The sequence below is a fragment of the Nicotiana tomentosiformis genome, chromosome 3, assembly GCF_000390325.3.
Source record: "Nicotiana tomentosiformis chromosome 3, ASM39032v3, whole genome shotgun sequence".
Taxonomy (NCBI): Eukaryota; Viridiplantae; Streptophyta; class Magnoliopsida; order Solanales; family Solanaceae; genus Nicotiana; species Nicotiana tomentosiformis.
The window spans coordinates 63202595-63222924 of NC_090814.1; the positions used below are offsets into that span (position 1 = coordinate 63202595).

The window sequence follows — 20330 nt, forward strand, 5'->3', positions numbered from 1 at the left end:
AAATCCGCCAAGATTTGAGATTTGATAGCGGTTTGGGGTCGATACTCGATATCGTATCCATCGATTTCTATGGCCTATTTGGCCAATTGACCCGAAAGCTTGGGTTTGTGCAAAATGTTTTGAAAAGGATAAGTTGTTACAACATGTATCGGATGACATTGGAAATATGGTTTTAGTTTCCTAGAGGCGCTTATTAATGCGAGCGCTAATTTTTCTAAGTGGGGATATCTAGTTTCGGCCTCGCCTAAGGTCCGACTGACTTAATAAATAGGGAATTGCGTACCTCGTTCTTCTCAAACCAGGACTCCACTTACCGCTATCTCCGAGACAGCTAAGTACAAGTAAAGTTATTCGTCCACTTTCGGGGTATGAAGCAGAGGCGGGCTCGATAAATATCGCTTTAGTTCTTCCAAAGCCTGTTGGCATTCCGGAGTCCATGCAAAGTTGCTTTTCTTATTAAGCAGTGAGAAAAATCGGTGGCTCCTATCTGAGGATCTTGAAATGAATCGTCCCAGGGCGGTTATCCTCCCCGTTAACCTTTGCACGACCTTCACATTATCTACTACTGTGATGTCCTCGATAGCTTTGATTTTATCGGGGTTGATCTCGATTCCTCGGTTGGACACCATGAAACTAAGAAACTTGCCCGAGTCAAACCCGAATGCACATTTTTCGGGGTTGAGCTTCATATTGTACTCCTTTAGTACGTTGAAAAATTCCTGCAAATGCTTTAAATGGTCCTCTGCTCGCAGGGACTTAACTAACATGTCATCAATATAAACTTCTATTTATTTTCCTATTTGTTTTTCGAATATTCGATTTACTAGGCGTTGATAAGTTGCACCGGCAATTTTTAGACCGAATGGCATTACGTTATAACAATAGGTACCGTACTTAGTGATAAACGAGGTCTTTTCCTGATCCTTCGAGTTCATCTGTATCTGGTTGTACCCAGAGTAGGCATCGAGAAAACTGAGAGTCTTGTGGCCGGCCGTGGCATCGATCATATGATCGATGCTCGAGGGACCACATAGCCATCGTCTTCGTCAATCTTCTGATTCTCTAGTTGGGTCGAGGCAGACGTTTGTTATTACTATTTGGTGTCTTGTTCCTTCTTCGAATTTGATCCCTTTGTCGATGATAGTGAGCATATCGGAATCACTTCATCGATGGAAAACATTTATCTTGTGGCTTGTTACTCCCCATAGACCGTTTTGATTCCCTCCGATGTTGGGAATTTCAGAACCTAGTGAAGAGTCGAGAGTAGTGCTCTCATGTTATGGATCCATGGCCTCCCGAACAGGGCGTTATATCTTATATCGCCCTCGATTACGTGGAACTTCATTTCCTAGATGGTCTCGGCCACGTTTACTGGCAAGATTATCTCGCCCTTAGTAGTTTCACATTCTATATTAAATTCTTTCAGTACCACGGTAGTGGGTACGACCTGGTCCTGTAGACCGAGTTGCTCTACGTCCCTCGATCGAATGATGTTGGTCGAACTACCTGGATCAATTAACACATATTTAACTTGAGTTTTATTCATAAGTACAAATATTACCAGTGCATCGTTATGGGGTTGCATGATTCCTTCCGCGTCTTCGTCACTAAAGGACAAAGTTCCTTTAGGTGTGTAATTCTGAGTCCGAGATCGCTTTTCTCTTACAATAGATATCTTAGTGCGTTTAAGCACTGGTCCCTGGGGGGCGTCGATCCCTCCGATGATCATGTGGATTATGTGTTGCGGCTCCTCTTTTTCATTTCGTCTATTGAAATCTCTGTTTTTGAAATGGGTTTTGGCCCGGTCACTTAAAAATTCTCGAAGGTGCCCTTCATTGAATAAACGGACTACCTTCTCTCTCAACTGCCTGCAGTCTTCGGTTATGTGGCCATGGGTGCCATGATATTTGCATATTTGATCGGGATTCCTCTGGGCTGGATCGGATTGGAGAGGTCGAGGCCACTTAGTATCTTTGATGCGTTCGATAGCCGACACGATGGCGGATTCATCCATGTTGAAGTTATATTCTGATAACTGTGGTGCTTCCTTAGGTCCGATATGTCTGTCGAACCCATTCTTGTTCATCAGCCCCGAGACCCTTGGCCTCGATCACTCTCTTTTTGCCTCGTACGGAGTTGCGTGTAGGTTCACTACCCCCTACTATCTCCGTTATACGACCGATATCGGTCCCTGTTCGACTTGGTTCTCGGTCGACGTCCCTTTTAATAGCGGACCCAGAACCCAACTGGTCGTCTTCAACTATGATCTTCGATTGATATCGATTGTGCACATCGGCCCAGGTAACAGTCGGGTACTCGACCAAATTCTGCTTTAACTGTCGTGAAGACATCGAGCTTCGTTCATTTAGTCCTTCAGTGAAAGCTTGTACAACCCAATCATCCGTGACTGGTGGTAGATCCATTCATTTCGTTTGAAAACGAGATACGAACTCTCTTAGCATCTCGTTATCTTTTTGCTTTACCTTAAAAAGGTCTGACTTCCTGGTTTCAACCTTTATGGCTCCGGCGTGTACTTTTACGAAAGAATCTGCAAGCGTAGCAAAAGAATCGATAGAGTTAGGCAATAAATTATGATACCATATCATTGCCCCCTTTGACAGGGTTTCCCCGAACTTCTTCAATAGTACGGATTCGATCTCGTCATCTTCTAGATCGTTCCCTTTAATGGCACATGTATAAGAGGTAGCATGTTCGTTGGGGTCGGTCGTTCTATTATATTTAGGAATTTCGGGCATGCGAAACTTCTTGGGGATCGGTTTAGGAGCCGCGCTCGGGGGGAAAGGCTTTTGTACGATTTTTTTGGAATCCAAGCCCTTCAATACCGGTGGTGCCCCCGGGATCTGATCAACCCTGGAGTTATAAGTTTTTACTTTTTTGTCGTTTGCTTCAATCCTCTTTTCTCCTGACTCAATTTGTTTTGTCAGTTCTTCCAACATCTTAATAATTTCGGGATTAGTCCCCGATTCTTATTCATTTGATCTTACTACAATTGGCCCCATTTCGTGGGTGATTTCTCGGGATGGACCGGGTTTGGCCATGCTTGGTGCCTGGGTTTGGCTCTGCAACTGAGCTATTGCTACCTGTTGAGCTTGTAACATTTCGAAAATCATACGCATACTGATCCCGTCTTCTCTAATATTTTGGGTACTTTGAACTGTAGGTCGAGTTCCACCATGGATGCTGTTTTCGGGGTCGGAACGTTGGTTCGCCTCGATGGCCACATGGAATTAACGTCGATTGGATCTGCGGACCGAGTTCCAATGGGATCGACGAGTGGCTTTTCATCCCCGATTGCCAGGTTGTTGTTCTCATCTTGAAGGCCAGCTTCGTTGTCAATAGGTAAGGGCATTGATTGAGAGTTCACCGTTTTTAACTTGAAATCAAAGACACTTCTACGAGCAAGTGTAAAATGATGTGTTTTGCAGAGATTCGTATCAAATAATTACTATTATCCTTAGCCTCACGGTGGGCGTCAAACTGTTTACCCGAAAAACGGATAGAGTTAAATTTATACGTAGTTTTAAGGATACGTGGTATAACTTGATACAAATCAAAAAAATAAGTAGAAATATATCGAATATTGACTGTAAAAAAGGAATGAAATACAAACCAAATTAAGAAGAGAATGATTTATAAACAAGCAAGATGAATCAACATCCAAAGCCCAAAAAAAGATAATCTCTACTATATATCTGTGTAAATATCAATAAACTTTGAAATGTGAGAGTGTATTGATGTCTCAATGTTGAATATATGATGCCTTACAGAAATGATAGCAACTCTTCATATAGTGGAAGAATTCTACTTTGGATATAATTAAAAAATATAAAAATGTAGATCCCATGATAGATTAGTTAATTAGTTTTTTCTTAGTTCCCGCCGAGATTCTCTCCCCTGGTGCGGCTACAACGACTCTTTGTCTCTTAGCTCGATCTTGGTCGGTTTTGGTATTGGTCGATCTCTGGATCTCGAGCTCGATATTGGCTCGAGCTCGGTATTGACCCGAGCTCGATATTGACTTCGAGCTCGGTATTGATCGGTCCCTGAATCTTGAGCTCGATAACCTGGCTTCAAATCTCATCTCGATATTATGATGACGACCCTCGGTCCATCATGTTCCAATCTCGACTAAATACATGAAGGGCAAAACCGATTTTGACCGCATACACTTCCCTATTTTCTTTTGTGCATATAATGTTCTTTTGTTTTTCTTCCTCTTGGAGTACCCAGCTATCTTACCTTGAATATATAATAAACTATAAATAGTTTAATTTATTCATCCTAGACATTGTCTTCATATTCATTTTTGTTCTATGTGTCGTGTTTTAATTAATATTTCTTGTGAGATTCGGCAGGAGATTTTGTGGAAATCGCCAAATATTATTGTAACTTTTAGACCACCGTGTTTGAAAATATTAAAATACAAGGTTATTTGTTATACCCTTCTTCGACAAGATCTTTTCAATGTACCTTTGACAGGTAGATAAATCCAGCCTCATTTAGTCAAATATAGGCAGCAAATAGTATTACTATGATTCCCAGGTCAAACCGTTAAACAGTTAATCTAATTAGAATAATTCTCGGATGTTAGAACTTCCAGTGTATTCAGATTCAACAATAAATGCTTGGACGAACGATCTGACTGCAGCTTCTTATAAAATGTATCTTAAGTTATGTGCACAAAAAGTGTAATACGATTCTTGTATTATTATCAATGCAATTTACTCAATTATAGCAAACTATTATTTTATTTTTTATATTGTCATATCAAGCTTGTTATAAAGATCATTGACTTAACCTGATACGGTAAAAAATACATATGCTATAACTGCACAAAACTTAAATACAAATAAAGAAATCCAGTTTTAGCAGCTAGGTAGAATAGGACAAAACTAAGGGATTTTTGAATAAGAAAGTTCGGCCACCAACATGAAAGTACACGGAATCCTCTGTCTCATTTGACAAATATATTACCCCATTAGTCAAATGGGAAGACAAAATTAGCAATAGGAATTATACAAAAAACCTGCAGCCTAGTATGTCCTCCAAGTGGCAGCAATTCAAGACTTTTGCTTTCCCCTTCAACCAGCAATCTTACTGTCGCTTACACAGAACATTACAAGCAGAAAAAGTCAATACAGTTCATAACTTTAATAATTTTTCCCCTTAACAGAATTTAGAAAGTTTCAACAACTGAGTCATGGACTGATGGTACATATTCAAAGCATTACTCAAGCATGAATGAACTTCCACTTCCACTCATGGTTTCCTCAGGATTTCTCCCAAGTAGGAATTTGCTGGAAACACTGATTCACATCTCTAACCAAGTATTGTCAATGGAAAAGCTTCCATTTTTACAGGTGAAGAACATCTCAACAATGGTAAGAAGGATCAAGATTCTTTCTTCATTGTTTGAAGAAATTCAAGAATCATCATCCACTGCACTACTTCCACCATCCTCAATCCTCTGCTTGACTGAGCTTTTCTCTGTTATAAGAAAGGTAAAGCTCCTCATAGGAAGTTGCAAAGAGAGCAGTTCTTTGTGGAATCTCATGCAAACAGAACTTGTTTCCAACCAATTTCATGCACTGATGAAGGAAATGGAAAAGGCACTTGATATTTTACCTTTGAGATTGCTTCATGTAACTGTAGACACCAAGGAGCAAGTGGAGCTACTTCTTAAGCACGCGAAAAGGGCTGACTTGTTCATTGATCCTCGAGAAATTCAGAAAAGGGAAGAGATTCTCCAGTTGATGGCTAATATTAACTGTGATAAGAACAGCAAGAACAAAGGCTTCATTGACTTTCGGAGAATGAAGGACACTATGAGCAGCGTTGGTTTGAGAAGCTCATTAGATTATGAGGAAGAGATCTCGAAATTAGAGGCAGAAGCTGAGAAACAGGCAGGCACAGGTGGACTCATCGCCATCTCGAATATCAACAGCCTAATATCCTTGATCTCCTTATCGAAAGCAGCAATTTTGGAAGAAGAACACCTCATGATTAAGCAAATTTTGAAGCAGCCAGCACCAATGAGTGCTCGTGCTGATCAATGCTCCTTGTGTTATTCAGTGGTTCCCGACATCCCTGATGAATTCCGGTGTCCAATTTCACTTGACTTGATGAGGGATCCTGTCATAATAGCATCAGGCCATACTTATGATCGAAATTCAATCGCTCAGTGGATAAATTCAGGGCACCACACTTGTCCAAAAAGTGGTCAGAGGCTGATACATATGGCTCTCATTCCTAACTATGCACTGAAAAGTCTAATCCATCAATGGTGCCTAGAGAACAACATTCCAATAACAGAACCTACATTATCTCCTTCAGATTCAGAAGGCAGCAGCAGCAGTAAGATTAAGAACTGTGACAAGGCGATTGACTACATTTCTGCCACTAAAGCTGCTACAGATGCTGTCAAAATGACAGCGGAATTTTTAGTCGGGAAACTGGCAACAGGATCTCCTGATATACAGAGACAGGCAGCGTATGAGTTAAGATTGCTCGCGAAAACTGGAATGGACAATCGCAGAATTATAGCTGAGTCTGGAGCTATTCCATTTCTGATGACTCTGCTATGTTCCCGTGATCCAAGAATCCAGGAGAATGCAGTCACAGCATTGCTCAACCTTTCAATACATGAGAATAACAAGATCCTGATTATGTCTGCTGGTGTTATCGACAGCTTAATTGAAGTCCTCCAATGTGGGAAAACAATGGAAGCAAGAGAAAATGCAGCAGCAGCAATATTCAGCTTGTCTGTAATCGACGAATACAAAGTAATCATAGGGGCACGTACCAGAGCGATTCCAGCTTTGGTCGGACTCTTAGAAGAAGGAACTACAGCAGGGAAAAAGGATGCTGCTATAGCACTCTTTAACCTTGCAGTCTATGATGCTAACAGGCCAAGTATAGTGCTTGCTGGAGCTGTTCCTCTACTTATTAATCTTCTGATGGATGACAAAGCTAGTATAACTGATGATGCATTGGCGGTTCTTGCCCTTGTCTTGGGCTGCAACGAAGGGCTGCAAGCGTTGAGAAAGAGTAGGATCTTGGTTCCTCTTCTTGTTGATCTATTGAGATTTGGATCTTCAAAAGGGAAGGATCATTCAATAACACTACTGCTGGGACTCTGCAAGGATAGTGGAGAGGAGGTTGCAGGAAAATTACTAATGAATCCAAGAAGTATTCCTTCTCTCCAAAGCTTGTCTGCAGACGGATCCCTGAGAGCTCGAAGAAAGGCTGACGCTCTCCTAAGATTACTCAATAGATGCTGCTCTCAATCTCAGTAACCCTGATGGATGAGAGAAATGAATACACTGTTAACAAGAATGTAAATGGATGGAAATACTTCACATTAAGTTACTGTAATTCAACCTTTATCCCTTTCACCATAAACCTGATGACATCCAATCAAGTTGTAAAACTCTTCTTCATTGAAGCCACATTGAAATGCAAATTATTATGAGTCAGTATATTACTTTCAGCACGTTGCTCATGAAAACCTGCTCTCTTTGAGCATGAAAGAGCACAGAGGAGAAAATCAAGGGGAAACCATCTCTCATCAAATATTGTCCCTGCTTTGTTAGCGCATAAAGCATATTCATTGAAAGTACTGCCAAAATGCAAAAAAGAGACAGTAAGATGAGAACATTCAAATGGAGATTTAGACTAGAAACTTCGATCAAAGAGATCGAAATATAATTGCATTTCATGGGTCCTCTGACAACGATGAAACCTTATGGATTAACATTAGTATCCAGAGAAGCGAACACTGGATAGAGAATGAAGTGGCAAAGCAGAAACGTGAGAAAAGTAAGAGTAAAATGTCCACAAGTGTTTGAATCCAAGCCATAAACGCTTGCTGGCACGTTCCTCTCCAACTTGACTACCGATAGAAACAGCTTCTTCTCCGGCCAACATAATCAATGATAATACATTGTTCACACACCAATTAGACCCTTGCCGTGAAAAGAACAAATCTGCAACTTCTTACTATCTTCATATTTTATTGGGCTCGTTTCCTTTTTTTTCTCAAAAATAAAACCCTGCAACTTCAATCCAAATAAAGAGTTATCCCTAACATAAAAATAAACGTAGATGCCACGAGCATTCATCTTCATGGAATCGATTTTGTTACAGATGCTCAAATAGCATACAACAATGACCAAGAAACCCGGAGTGAAACATGAATGATTTGCATTTACACGAAAAAAGGAAAGAAAAATATACAACTGTGGTATTAGAGTTTGTCAAATTACATTAGACATGATTTACAACTAAATTACAAATAGCTGCAATTAATCACAAAACTGCTCAGAGAGTTCGAGTGGTTCAACTTTTGTTCAACCAAGCCTGAAAGTGGAGTTACAAGCCCCAGTTGTGAACCACGATTCACAAAAGAAGTTGGTAAGGCGTCCGTCAGTCATCCTATAACTCCACCAATTCCAACTGAACATGTTTGCCCATTATCTTGTAGTTCCAAAACCAGCTTCCACACTCCATCAACTTCTTCTCAATAGGTTTAAGTTCGACTGCTAATCCTGAATGATAGGAAACAACAATTAGTAAATAAACTTAGTATTTTCAACCCAACGAAAAGGTCTACGCCCAATACGATGCTGCCAAGGAATTTCAGCTATCCTACTGGGACACTGCACGTGTACCTTGCTCACCACATATTTGTCATAATCAATATACAAATGTTATGAATGCAACTACTAAGGTTTTGCACTTCTGTCCACATTTTCACAAAATGTTCACAAGTGAGTTGGGCTCTACAAGACCTTCTGTTAATCGATCCAGGTACATGTATATACTGCCAGCTATAAAGGTGCAACATCTTCTATGCTATTTTAACTAATACCAACTAAGAGGAAAATGTGATTGTGACAAGATGCGGAGAGGGATACTATGACAATAATATCTCCAACTCACTTAAGTGTGCAGAAGAGCAATACCTTAATATAGGTTTGTTTGGTTTGGATTATCAAACCTGTTTTTGATTATTTAACAAGTGATTATTAAAAATGAACACATTTGCCAGAAGATGCAAGTAGCACGCATTGAGGATAAAATGAGAGGTGGTCGCTTGAGATGGTTTGGTCATGTCTTGCGTCGCTCAATAAAATATAAATGCACCAGTACTTAGGTGTAAAATAATAGTGAGTGAAAGTATTAAAAGGGACGAGATAGACCTAAAATCTAAAATCACATGGAAAGAAGTTATCTCGAAAGACCTACAAATCCTTGGAATCAATGCAAGCTTAGCTAAAGATAGGGTACAATGGAAGAAAAGGATCCATATAGGTGATACTTGCTAGTTAGGAGCTTTAAATTTGTTAGAGAAGTTTTAATATTATTACTCCCTCCGTCTCATATTATCTGTCATGATTCTCTTATACACGCCCCTTAAGAAAAATTAGTTAGAATGGGATTTTGACTACTTTACCCTTATTCATGTCTTAATATTTAATCTCTCAATTTATGTGCCACATGGTAGAAGTTGTTAGGATTCCGGTGTTTATTGATTGCATTTGTGTAATATACATGATAAAGTGTTTAAGAAAACAAGGTTGACTTATTAAAATTTGAACAAAGTTATCCATAACTGAGGTGTTTGTAGTCTTCAAGGATAATTATTACTAAAGGTAAAAAGGGAAAAAAATAATCAATTTTGTCTTGAACTTCTAAAATGACAAATAATTTGAGACAACTATTTTTAGTAACCACGACTGATAATATGAGATGGAGGGAGTATTATTATTTATTCTTATTATTACTACTATTATTTACATATATATTTCACGTATTTTCCCTACTACTCTTATGTTATTTTGTCTTGATGATGATATGAAAAGAGCTTAAAGAAAGAATTGAGGATTCATATCGCCGACCCAACTTTGTTTGGGACTGAGGCGTAGTTGTGGTTGTTTTTGTGATTGTTAGAGACTTGATTAAAGAGTCAGTTTCATATAGTAATAGTTAGCTACTAAATTAATTTTTTTGTACAATAACAGGAAACAATTTAATGGCACTGTTAATCAATATGAAATGCCTTAGTAAAAATAATATGATAACAAAAGAGCAACTTAAGAATATATTAGATCAAAATCTTCTAAAAACCTGAGTCTCCTGTTGTTATCTTCATTTTGTAACCATTTGGAACTTCAAAAACATGATTACCCTGCATTTGGAAAACAAGATAAAAGAGCATATCAGCATCTGATAAAATAAAAAAAGCACAGTTACAGAATTTCCAATAGGGCATACATAATAAGATGTCATGTAAACCACATACTTCAAATTCCTTCTAACAGAAGCAAAAAATCATGGTAGGATGACCCTTAGAAAAGGCAGTTAACTGTCAATATAGGTGATATTATCCTGCCCTTAGCTTTTTAATTTACTTCCAACAACCCCTACCAGTGTAATGGAGACTTTGGAGCATCTTCTTTGACTGTTGTACTCAAAGCTTATATGGAGCACCATCCTAGACTGGCTAGGAGAGGAGATAAATCAAGGGTTGGGAAGAGGAAGTACAATGGGCAGCTAAGAAGACCAATAACACCAGGCCAGAGCAGGCATCATTGGCTTCCTGTTTGCAGCTAGTGTATATCAAATTTGGTCCGAGAGGAATGCTAGAAGATTCAGGAACCAAAGAAGAAGGCTGGCAGCTGATAAGAGAAATTGTTTTACAGCTACACATCTATGGGCAGAAATTCTGTAAATGGCAAAAGCATTTAGAGTGTCTGAATAGTTACACAGTATAGCACACTATCTTAGAGATTGTTACCCATTGTTGATAATATCCAGTACTCTACTGGATTGCGGATAGAACAGAATAGTCAGTAGTAGTCTGCTTGCTGAGAACTGACTCAGGAGTCCAAATGAGTCATATGTGCATATTGATATACTTGGTTAAATAAAATTTTGAAGTTTAACCAAAAAACAACCCCTACCCCGCCTGCCAAAGGGAAATCCGGGACTAAAAACTAACATACAACTTAACAAAGAAGTTACTGATTATCTTAACTACCTCCCAAAGTACAATGAAAATTTACAACTACACATTTGCATGTTGAAATGCTAATCATATACTCTAAGGTTAAGCGAACCTGCAACATAACATCTGCTGCTTCAAATTCTGCATTTCCGTGCAGTATCACTTTTACTGCCTCAAATCGCTCCACATCGTGCTTCCAGTATAAATTTTCTTTTGAATTCCAATTAATTCCATCATTCAATATCTTGACATTCTCCAGCTTACATCTCCCACACCTACATAAAGGATTTTATCATTAAATGGACATCTATCAAACTAGTAGTTTCAAGAATTTTCACCAGGTGGACTTCATTACCTTTTTCCATACTGTAGAATGGTTTCACCATTTTCATCAATTGTGGTTGAACCTAATATATTCTCAGCTAAAATGATCAAACTCCCATCAAGCTGGAAAACAAAGCCAAGTAAATAGGTCATAACGATATGAAAAGCATGGCCTGGCTGCACAAACCAAGAATCCTAACCTGCACATCTCTCCACAAGAACTCAGCAACCTCTATTTGCAACTCTGAACCCCTGGATATGGAACCTCGGTGGAACTAAGAGAGACAAAGCAAAAAGAAATGGTTACAACTTTCATGACAGTAGAGCATGCCCCATGACTTCTCTCCTAAACAATCAAGAAGGACAAAAAGTGAAGATAGTAGTCCAACTTGAAGATAGTAAATCAATTAATTAGCTACTAGAGCCCAGACGATGGATAGATGATGGCCGGGAGAAGAACACAGTAGGCCAGCGAATGAATCAGGTGCAGACATCAACTTTCAAGGTCAATTTTTCAAATCATAGTCAAAACTCTATGTTTTGGGGGTTTCAGAAGAAAATTCACGACATCAGGGAAAACTGCAGTTTATTAAAACAATGAAAGGCAATTGCCAGATTACCTTCTGTCTAGTTACTTCCCAAAGGGGACCTAGAGCAGGATGGAGAAGAATAAGAAATGGAGGCCCAGAGTCAACATACTTCTCGTTACCTTCAATCTGCAGATACATAAAAAGAGTTTAAAAAAGTATACCAACTTCAACAAAAACAGGTACTTTGCGGAAGAGGACTTGAATAAATTGCTCACTAATATGTTATATACTAACCAAGTTCAAGTAACTAGGTCAGAATATTCCAATACATAAGGATACAAATGATGAAAGTTCAGTCCCGCAAAATACCTTTGGAATTTTTATCTCACAGTGGGAAAGAATATCATAGGCATTACGCATTATATCCAACAGAGAGCCATCTGGAGTCTGCAAGGACCAATTTCAATGCCAATGAGTTATAATAATACTTCGGATCTAATCTAGTTTCTGAAAAAAATAAACAGACTTTAAAATACATATCCTCCAGAACTGTGATATTAGCCTCTGGGCTTTGACTCTCATGGACCAGAAATATATCGCCATTAGTTTCTTTTCTCCTCAGCTGTAACTAAGCTCATATAATTGATAAAGCTTCAACCCAATACATTTGATTCGACACATTTCTTAGGTGTGTCCTCATTTAATTGATACTTCACAAGAAAATGTGAACATTGGGAGATTCAAGTATTTTAGTACGACACACGTCACGAGGCCAAAAAACCATGCAGAGTTCTGGGAACAAGAACATGCTACGCAACTCATGAGATGAAACTGTACCCAAAAATTCAAAAAGCAGAGACATAGCTTTATGTGATTGTTACTACAGAGGCAGTGCAGTTCTATTGACCTCTGTAATATTACTTAAACCGAGAAGCTAGAAGAATTGAATTTCAAGGCCGGGTCGAGGATCTGCCTATCAAGGAAAATATGCTCTGTTCCAAATTTCTCATATAGAAGCTACTAAATTCTGTATAACCTGGTGCAACGACTTGTCACCATGTCTACGTTTCTTCTTGGCAGAAGATGTCACCTTCTTTCTTTCGTTGTATACAATAAAAGTATCTAGTCCATCTGCCATATAAGCAAAATCATTTCATTTAAAACTGGATCAGAAGGGAAGATTTATGGTATGTGATAAAAAAAACTTCACTGAAAGTGGCCATGTAGACCTTCAACACCGTCATAACATCGAGATGAGCGTGTATTGAAAAAGTTGTCAGCAAGGTTTTGCATTGTGCATTCAAGGCGGCCACCTGGGACACTGGAACGAAACAGAAAGTAAAATCTCATTGAATCCTGTATTTGGAACTCATTAAAATAAGAAGCTACTGCAGTAACAATGACATTATTTTGACCCAGTAATCATGCAGTAACAAAGATAGTATGATGTGAAGACTTCCAAACACATATAGCAACTTTAAATAGACATGAAACTTACAACGTAACCAAATCCAAGAAAGAAGGCCAAGTAAATGCTTCTTTTTCAGTAATGCAGTGCAGACACATGAACATACGCGTATTGTGCGTGACCAGGCAGATCTATCCCTCTTTGATGTGATAGCATTTTGATGGCCTTCCTCATACAACATCCACATTGATATGGAACTACGATACAACTGATAGTTGGCCATGGATTAGGCAATGTACTTCAAGGTCCATTTCAGCCTTTTCCCCGAGTGCTTTAAACAGTGCTGTCATTTCAAATTTTCTTTTCAATTCCAAGTTGTACCAGTTTTGGACTGTATTTGAAGTCGATGCCTAAACTTTTAATAACTTCTAGCTAATAAACGAAAGTTTAGCCTGCAGTTCACACTTGGGTAAAGGGAAGCGGAACACGACCCTATTTCCGTTTCGTTTTTTTGAGCTTTGCCATTATGCTTCAACGTTCATTTTTGGAAAGAGTGACAAAGATGCCAGTTTCTCTCTTAATCCTAAAGCTTCACTCAGAAAAATCATGATTTCACATAACAGTTCAAAATTTACCAGAGGAAGCTATACACATTCCTAATATCAAACTGATGTTGCAGAAGAATATTCCCATCCTTATATTAACTTAGAGACATATATAGACACTCTACAACTTCCTGCTCTTTTAAAAGAAAGTGACGGCACTAACAGTTGATGCCATCGTTGAACTAAGTAAAACCAACTGGTGACTACCCGAGACAATCCTTTTTAACAGTAGATTATCGCCCAAGTCACATGTCCCATAACAAATAGACTATAGTAAGGGTTTATATATGTGACATAATCATCTTTCTTGTAGTCTTATTGGTTGCAAAATCTTATGTTAATCTATTATTAAATCAATAAGGTGCAGTTCCCATCAGATATTTCTTGTGAAGTGACTAACTATAAATATTAGCGTAACATTAGCTTTACTGTGAGGATAACTGGATCAGTCCTTAGGTTTTCCAATTTTTATTAATACACTGATTGTTTAAAGTGCCGAATTTTTAAATACAAGAGGTACGAAATATTTAGGACTTATACTGACAAGGGTATTGCAATATTAATCTGGCAAGAGATATTGTGCTAGGTGAAAGAGAATAGAAATTAGTGCTCAAAATGTGCATAAAAAGAAAATCTGATAGTTAAAACACAAATTAATTCTGAATTCTTTATAAATTTGGGTTCTTTGAACATGTTAATCACATCACTAGAGAGACATTCAAGTTCACGTGTTAACAGAAAAAGGACATTCAGGAAAAGGAGAGTATGTCATATTCTTCTTTTTGTTTCCTCTCGAAAATGAGGAGTATGTCACATCAAATGTGGCAAAGTTCATACTTCTAACTAGTCTTGATATTTCTGATTGCATTACTTAGTATTTCAAAACCAAATTAAAACTGAATTTTTCGTAATTTCTAAGTCGACTAGGAATGCCAAGGGAAGTCCACTTGGTGTGCTCAACAATATCAAGATAAAACTTATGGACATCTTCTTTTTTCTGGGTGATAAGTGTGACATATTAGTTCCTTTGTAGCTAGAGGCAGGAAACTGCTAATGCAAGAGGTGTAACAACAGAACTTTGTATTTCATGCAGGAACCATTTTAATCTTATATGATCCTTTCTAATTTCTACTTGGGAACGTGAGTTGGAAGTTATAAAAAACAAGATACTTTCAACTATGGAGTTCAATGCACTTTTTGTAATCATGGTATCTATCAGCAATAAATTTGATAATAAGCACATGTTCCATCCAGTGAAGACAAAGAGACCTTTAGAATAGCTTTCACAACTGGAAGATGTACCTATGCTTGCTTCCGAACTGGTCCACATATGTGATTGCCTTTTTCACATTAAGCACCATTCCAGGCAAACCAGTCTCATCATTACTTGATGCAACTAGCTCAGCAGAGGGCAAATCAACATATAGAATATTTGTATTAGCAGGAAACTCGGCCTGTAAACTTAACAAAGGAAGAAGGTAGGGAATTAGAATTTTCCAGAATGGCATGTAATTTTAGTAATATCATCATTACCGTGGAAAGTTAGATAGAAGGATGAAAACCTAATAAGCTAAAGTATGCATATATCTACAACCAAGAGGCCTTGACACCTCAGTGAAATACAATATCACACAAGCATCAACAAAGAAGTGAGGAACAGCACAGGAAATGAAGGGTTGTGTGGTTAATCCAAAAGGACAACGAATATCAAATAGACAGACAAGAAGTGCTTGAAACTTCACTCTTTTGCATCACACATGCCCTTGTATCACCAAACAAACCCAATGGACATCAAGAGAACGAACTATCATGGTGATAGGTTTTCCACGCATGAAATAGGAGTCCTTTATGCAGTAACGCCAAATCTCAAGTTTAATATCATCACTACAAAATTAGTTTCTACACTTCCAGCAAAGCAACTGAGAGCAGAAGGTAATTTTTAGGAAGACCCCATGGCATTATCAATCTCAAATCAGAGACATATCCCAGTTTCAGGGAACTTTTCAGTAGCAAGGCTTAAAAACTATTTAGAAAAGTTGATTGCAAAAGCTACAGTTGACAGCATCAATTTGTAGTAGAGAATTCTAAACATCAGCTGGTACTCTGAAGAGACAAAATACAGGGTCGATCAAAATGCCAAAGCCACTGTCACAAGCAGAAAGTCATTTTTACATAATTTACATACACTGAGATTGTTGTAATTGTCTTAAAACCCATGAATGGAAGATACCAAAAGGTTCCAATTAAAGCCATCATTCTTTGTATTTGAATAAGGAAGGACATAGATTACCTGTAAGAAGAAAGAGAATTATCCGTCATTCCAAACTTGTCAAATTCGGTATATTCTATGCAGGATATACCATAGGTCCATTTCCCCTCAAGATTCTTCTTCTCAATTAGAACATTTATGCCTTCAGTAGCACCCGCATTTCGCTTGCATGAAGCAAAGCCCAATTTCTGGAAATTTAGAATTTGACCAAAGATTATAAAAAGTAAATAGAAGATTGATTCCAATGCGGAGCAAGCAAGAAATAAGGCACGAAGTCAAGGATTCAGCGCATGGCCTAGACCTAAATATACTCTTGCTCTGGCTTGTCTGTGTTCCATAAATTGTTCCAACTTGTCCAAGCATTTAAAAGAATTGATTTTTTTTTTCCAAGGTGACACTAATTTCATGAACTAAAAGGATTCATTATTTTGCCTAATCAGCAAAGTTCTCCCAATCCAACTTCAGGAATCCAGAACTATCAAGAATAGCTTGAAGTCAAGTCAAATCAAATCCAATTCTCTAACTTTTCTACTGCCCAAACTCCATGCTTTTTGAGAAAACTGACATGATATGTTAAATCTTACCTTTCCCTGACGCAAACCAAGTCCAGCTAAAGCCAAAAGAGTCAAATCTGTAGATGCCACAACATTACTGCAAAGCCAACAATGTCTACCATATTCAGGACATAAATTATCCCCCATTATCTCTTGCCACTGAAAGCTAGTAATTATCTTGAAACAGCAGATATCAATTTGAAATTGACCTGACTTGTCTCACAGTCGCACCTCGTCTTCCATGATCATAAAACCACTGGAAAACACCTTCATTATAGGCAAGTTTCCAGATCACCCCATGACCACCTGGTTTGCATATAGGTTTGAATGGTCCACTAGCCAACCATTGTCCATCTTCTGCACTAACAGCTGGAACAAGAGGCTAGCAATTTGACAAGTTAAATCACCAAATGAACAGCTTATGTAATAAATATAAGAACACACATTAATTCATGGAGTCACAGGAATGGGAAGCATGTGAATTTCTACCTGTTCGAAAAGTTTAAAATTTGATCTTCCTCTTCCGAACCAGTGGAGTTCCTCACAGAGTGAGGTGACACGCTCATGATTGCTTTTTGCTGCACTTGTCATTATTGCAACTGGAGTGATGCATTGTTTGCTGTATAACTTGAAATACAGGTACTCCCTAGCCTTGCAGTATAGTTAAAGGATATCATCGTATTGGTTTTGATTTGATTTAGAACACTATGAATGCAGAAACAGATCGCTTGATAAGGATATTTCTGTTACCTGAAGATCTCTTATAAGACCTTCCAATAGACTACGCCCACAGTACGGAAGCATTGCAGCAGGTAGACATTCACCTGAGTCGGGGTCAACCAAACCCAGCCTGTCTGCCGAGCCACCAAGAGGATATATTTCTCCCAGGTTTGGCAATCCCTTCAAAAGAGTTAAACAATGATTAGATCAATGCCATAAGTACATCCATTGACATCTACAAGATATAATGCATTGACTAACTTCAATTCCCCAAATAGCTGCTTGAGATGCATATTCTAAATCCTGAGAAAGATCAAGTGCATGTGGAGGATGAATTTCTATTATCTCACGCTTGAGAGATTTATTTGAGTGATGGGACAGACTCTGTCGTTCAAAAGTTGACTGAGCAAGAAGCTCAAGGACCATAATCTGATACCTGCAGCAAAATTCTTGTATTTCATTAGCACAACTAGCTTAAAAAGGTCTAGAACATCTCAACAAATAGCTCAAAAATGGAAGGTTTGATGAAAAATTACACAATAACAACATAAAAGAAAATCATAAAGAAAGATTTCTCAATGCTACTTGTGTACAAAGCTTAAAGGAAAGACTTATAAAGTAGAATAATAACAGCTTGCTAATTTGGCGAAAGATATCAGAGTATGGAGGCTCGGCACACGTTAAATGGATGAAGAGTATATAAATAGGAAACTAACATTTACGGGAAAAGTTGGAGGTACTTAAGCAGCCTTAAACAATTTATGCTATCTCAAGTTTATCCACAAAAATCAGTAAAGGAACTTACTTTTTGAACACTAGCTGTTTCTTCCTTTATATTATTTAAACACTTTGAAAAAGTGAATTGAACAGTAAAGATGTTTGATAATGTTACATTACATCCTGCCAAAAACTTTAGGCAAGTTTGAGCACAAAAAGTTTGCATAGGCTCATTAATAATCAAACATGTACTACCTTCGTACTTGCATTCAAAAACATTATGGCAAACACTTCCTCCACATAGTAAGGTTTTATGTTTTTTGATGAAATAAGTGAGGTTTTAATATGAAAGAGGATAATTATGTTACAAGCTCAGCAAAGAATTCAGATTGTACAAACTCTATACTTCAAATTAGAAAAGGAATTTTCATAAGTACTTCAAATTTAGTAACTTAAACTATATTTTTCTTCTTTTTCTTTTTATGACGACGGTGTCAGGCATGCTCGACTATTCTACTGGGTACCCGTTACTTGACGGGTAACTTTGCCCACCAAGACTTAGGGCATGTGGGAAAAAATAAGCTTGTGTTTTTTTTCTTCCGTTGGGATTTGAACCTTAGACCTTATGGTTCTACTCTTGCTCATTACGGAAGTAACTTAAACTGTTTATTTACAAGCTTCAAATTTTAACTACGATTTTAAGTTTTTAAAAGGCCTTAACTCTCTAGCCAAATGCAATTTGTTATTTCCAATATGTCTCTGTTCAGGCACTCTAAGCTATGACTATACTCCAGTGAAGGATCTCAAATCAAAGTAAAGCATAGAGAACTAACCCTATTATTCCTCCAATGCAATCATAAAACCGCTCAACCTCTCCAATAATTTTCAACATTGACCTCAATGCCTCATGCTCTTCAGTTCCTATACCATAACCATTCACACCACCGCCACCGTTACCGCCATTTACATCCCAATTCTCAATCATTTCCGCCAAAGCATACAAAGCACTCTTCAGCGAACTTCTTTTCTGTTCAAATTCTGTACAAACATCACCGAACACATGGTGTTGCCCAGCAGCAACCACACATTTAAGCAAAAAAACTTCAAATTGATCCAAATGCAAAGTTTCCAAAACCCTAGAAAACGAATTCTGATGCGAAAAGAAAAAGGAATTCACACGACTATCAGAGTCAATCACTCTGATTCTGTCCTTCAAATTAGTACAATGATCAAGCTTCGATTTCAAAGCTTTAAGCCTGGCGATTTCTTTGTGAATATCGAAGTCGGGAGCTGGCGGCACGTACTCAACAGGCGCGGTGGAAACGCGCGGGAGGCGGATTAAAGGACGCGAGGAGGATTGAAATGGCGATGAAAAGAGAGACGAAGATGTAGAGGCGAGAGGCTTTGTAACGTAATTGAGAGTAGAGTTACAAGAGTTGAAGAAGAAAAGAGAGTTGGTATTTTTATTTTTTGAGCTGAAAGTGAAGAGGAAGTTGTTGTGCTGCTGAAGCACTGGCGCCGAGGACGCCATTAGAGAGAGAAAGAGAGAAGGTTGTAAGTTGTCAGCTCAGCGGGTTTTGGAGTTGAGGATTTTGTAAATTGTAATTGAAAGTGTAAGGGGAGAAAGAGACAGAGGGGAGGATAAGGAGAGATTCGGGGAGCATATGCCGAGGGAAAAGGGAAGGATATTTAAAGAAAAGAAAAAGGAGCCAAAAGCCACAACATTATTGTCCAGATAACCGTCTATGCCTCATCTTCTCCATGATTTTGATTGGTTACTTTTATTTTCCCATTTATTTGTCTTTATTTTTTTTTTAAATTGCTTCTAAGTATATTTTTTTTAAAAGTGTTTCTCAAAAAAGTGCTTTGGAGAGAAGCTACATTTTTTAATTCTCAAAATTTATTTTTGTTTCTCCTCAAAAGTATTTTTTTTTATTTTAAAAATTTGACCAAACAACTCAATTTTAAAGTACTTTTGGCCAAACAAGCGATTATTTCCGGAGGTTCTAATCTGAATGTTCAGAACTTAAACCAGTACTACTATTTATTACTTTTTAAAACTGATGATTTACTTAATAGGTCGTGTTTAAAACACATAACTATATAGTAGGAGTTTTTAGTTAGAGTAAAGTGATATTACCTTCATTTTGATTAATAATTACTAAGATTAAATT

General features: G+C 38.0%; 2 protein-coding genes across 2 annotated transcripts; one reads left to right on the top strand and one right to left on the bottom strand.

Annotated features, from left to right (window-relative positions):
• Nucleotides 1-5258: 5258 nt before the first annotated feature.
• On the top strand, nucleotides 5259-7718 carry LOC104085416 (U-box domain-containing protein 1-like). Its single transcript, XM_009589432.4, has one exon. The coding sequence runs from the start codon at nucleotides 5259-5261 to the stop codon at nucleotides 7314-7316; it is 2058 nt and encodes a 685-aa protein (XP_009587727.1). The 3' UTR covers nucleotides 7317-7718.
• Nucleotides 7719-8086: 368 nt separating this feature from the next.
• Nucleotides 8087-19825, bottom strand: LOC104085415 (UTP--glucose-1-phosphate uridylyltransferase 3, chloroplastic). Its single transcript, XM_009589431.4, has 17 exons — nucleotides 18990-19825; nucleotides 17701-17875; nucleotides 17470-17619; nucleotides 17209-17370; nucleotides 16929-17101; nucleotides 16750-16816; nucleotides 16187-16353; nucleotides 15199-15357; nucleotides 13113-13204; nucleotides 12920-13014; nucleotides 12253-12330; nucleotides 11974-12069; nucleotides 11554-11628; nucleotides 11385-11476; nucleotides 11142-11304; nucleotides 10150-10210; nucleotides 8087-8567 (listed from the first exon to the last, which is right to left on the bottom strand). The coding sequence occupies exons 1-17, from the start codon at nucleotides 19685-19687 to the stop codon at nucleotides 8455-8457; spliced, it is 2616 nt and encodes an 871-aa protein (XP_009587726.1). The 5' UTR covers nucleotides 19688-19825; the 3' UTR covers nucleotides 8087-8454.
• Between the last annotated feature and the right edge of the window lie 505 nt (nucleotides 19826-20330).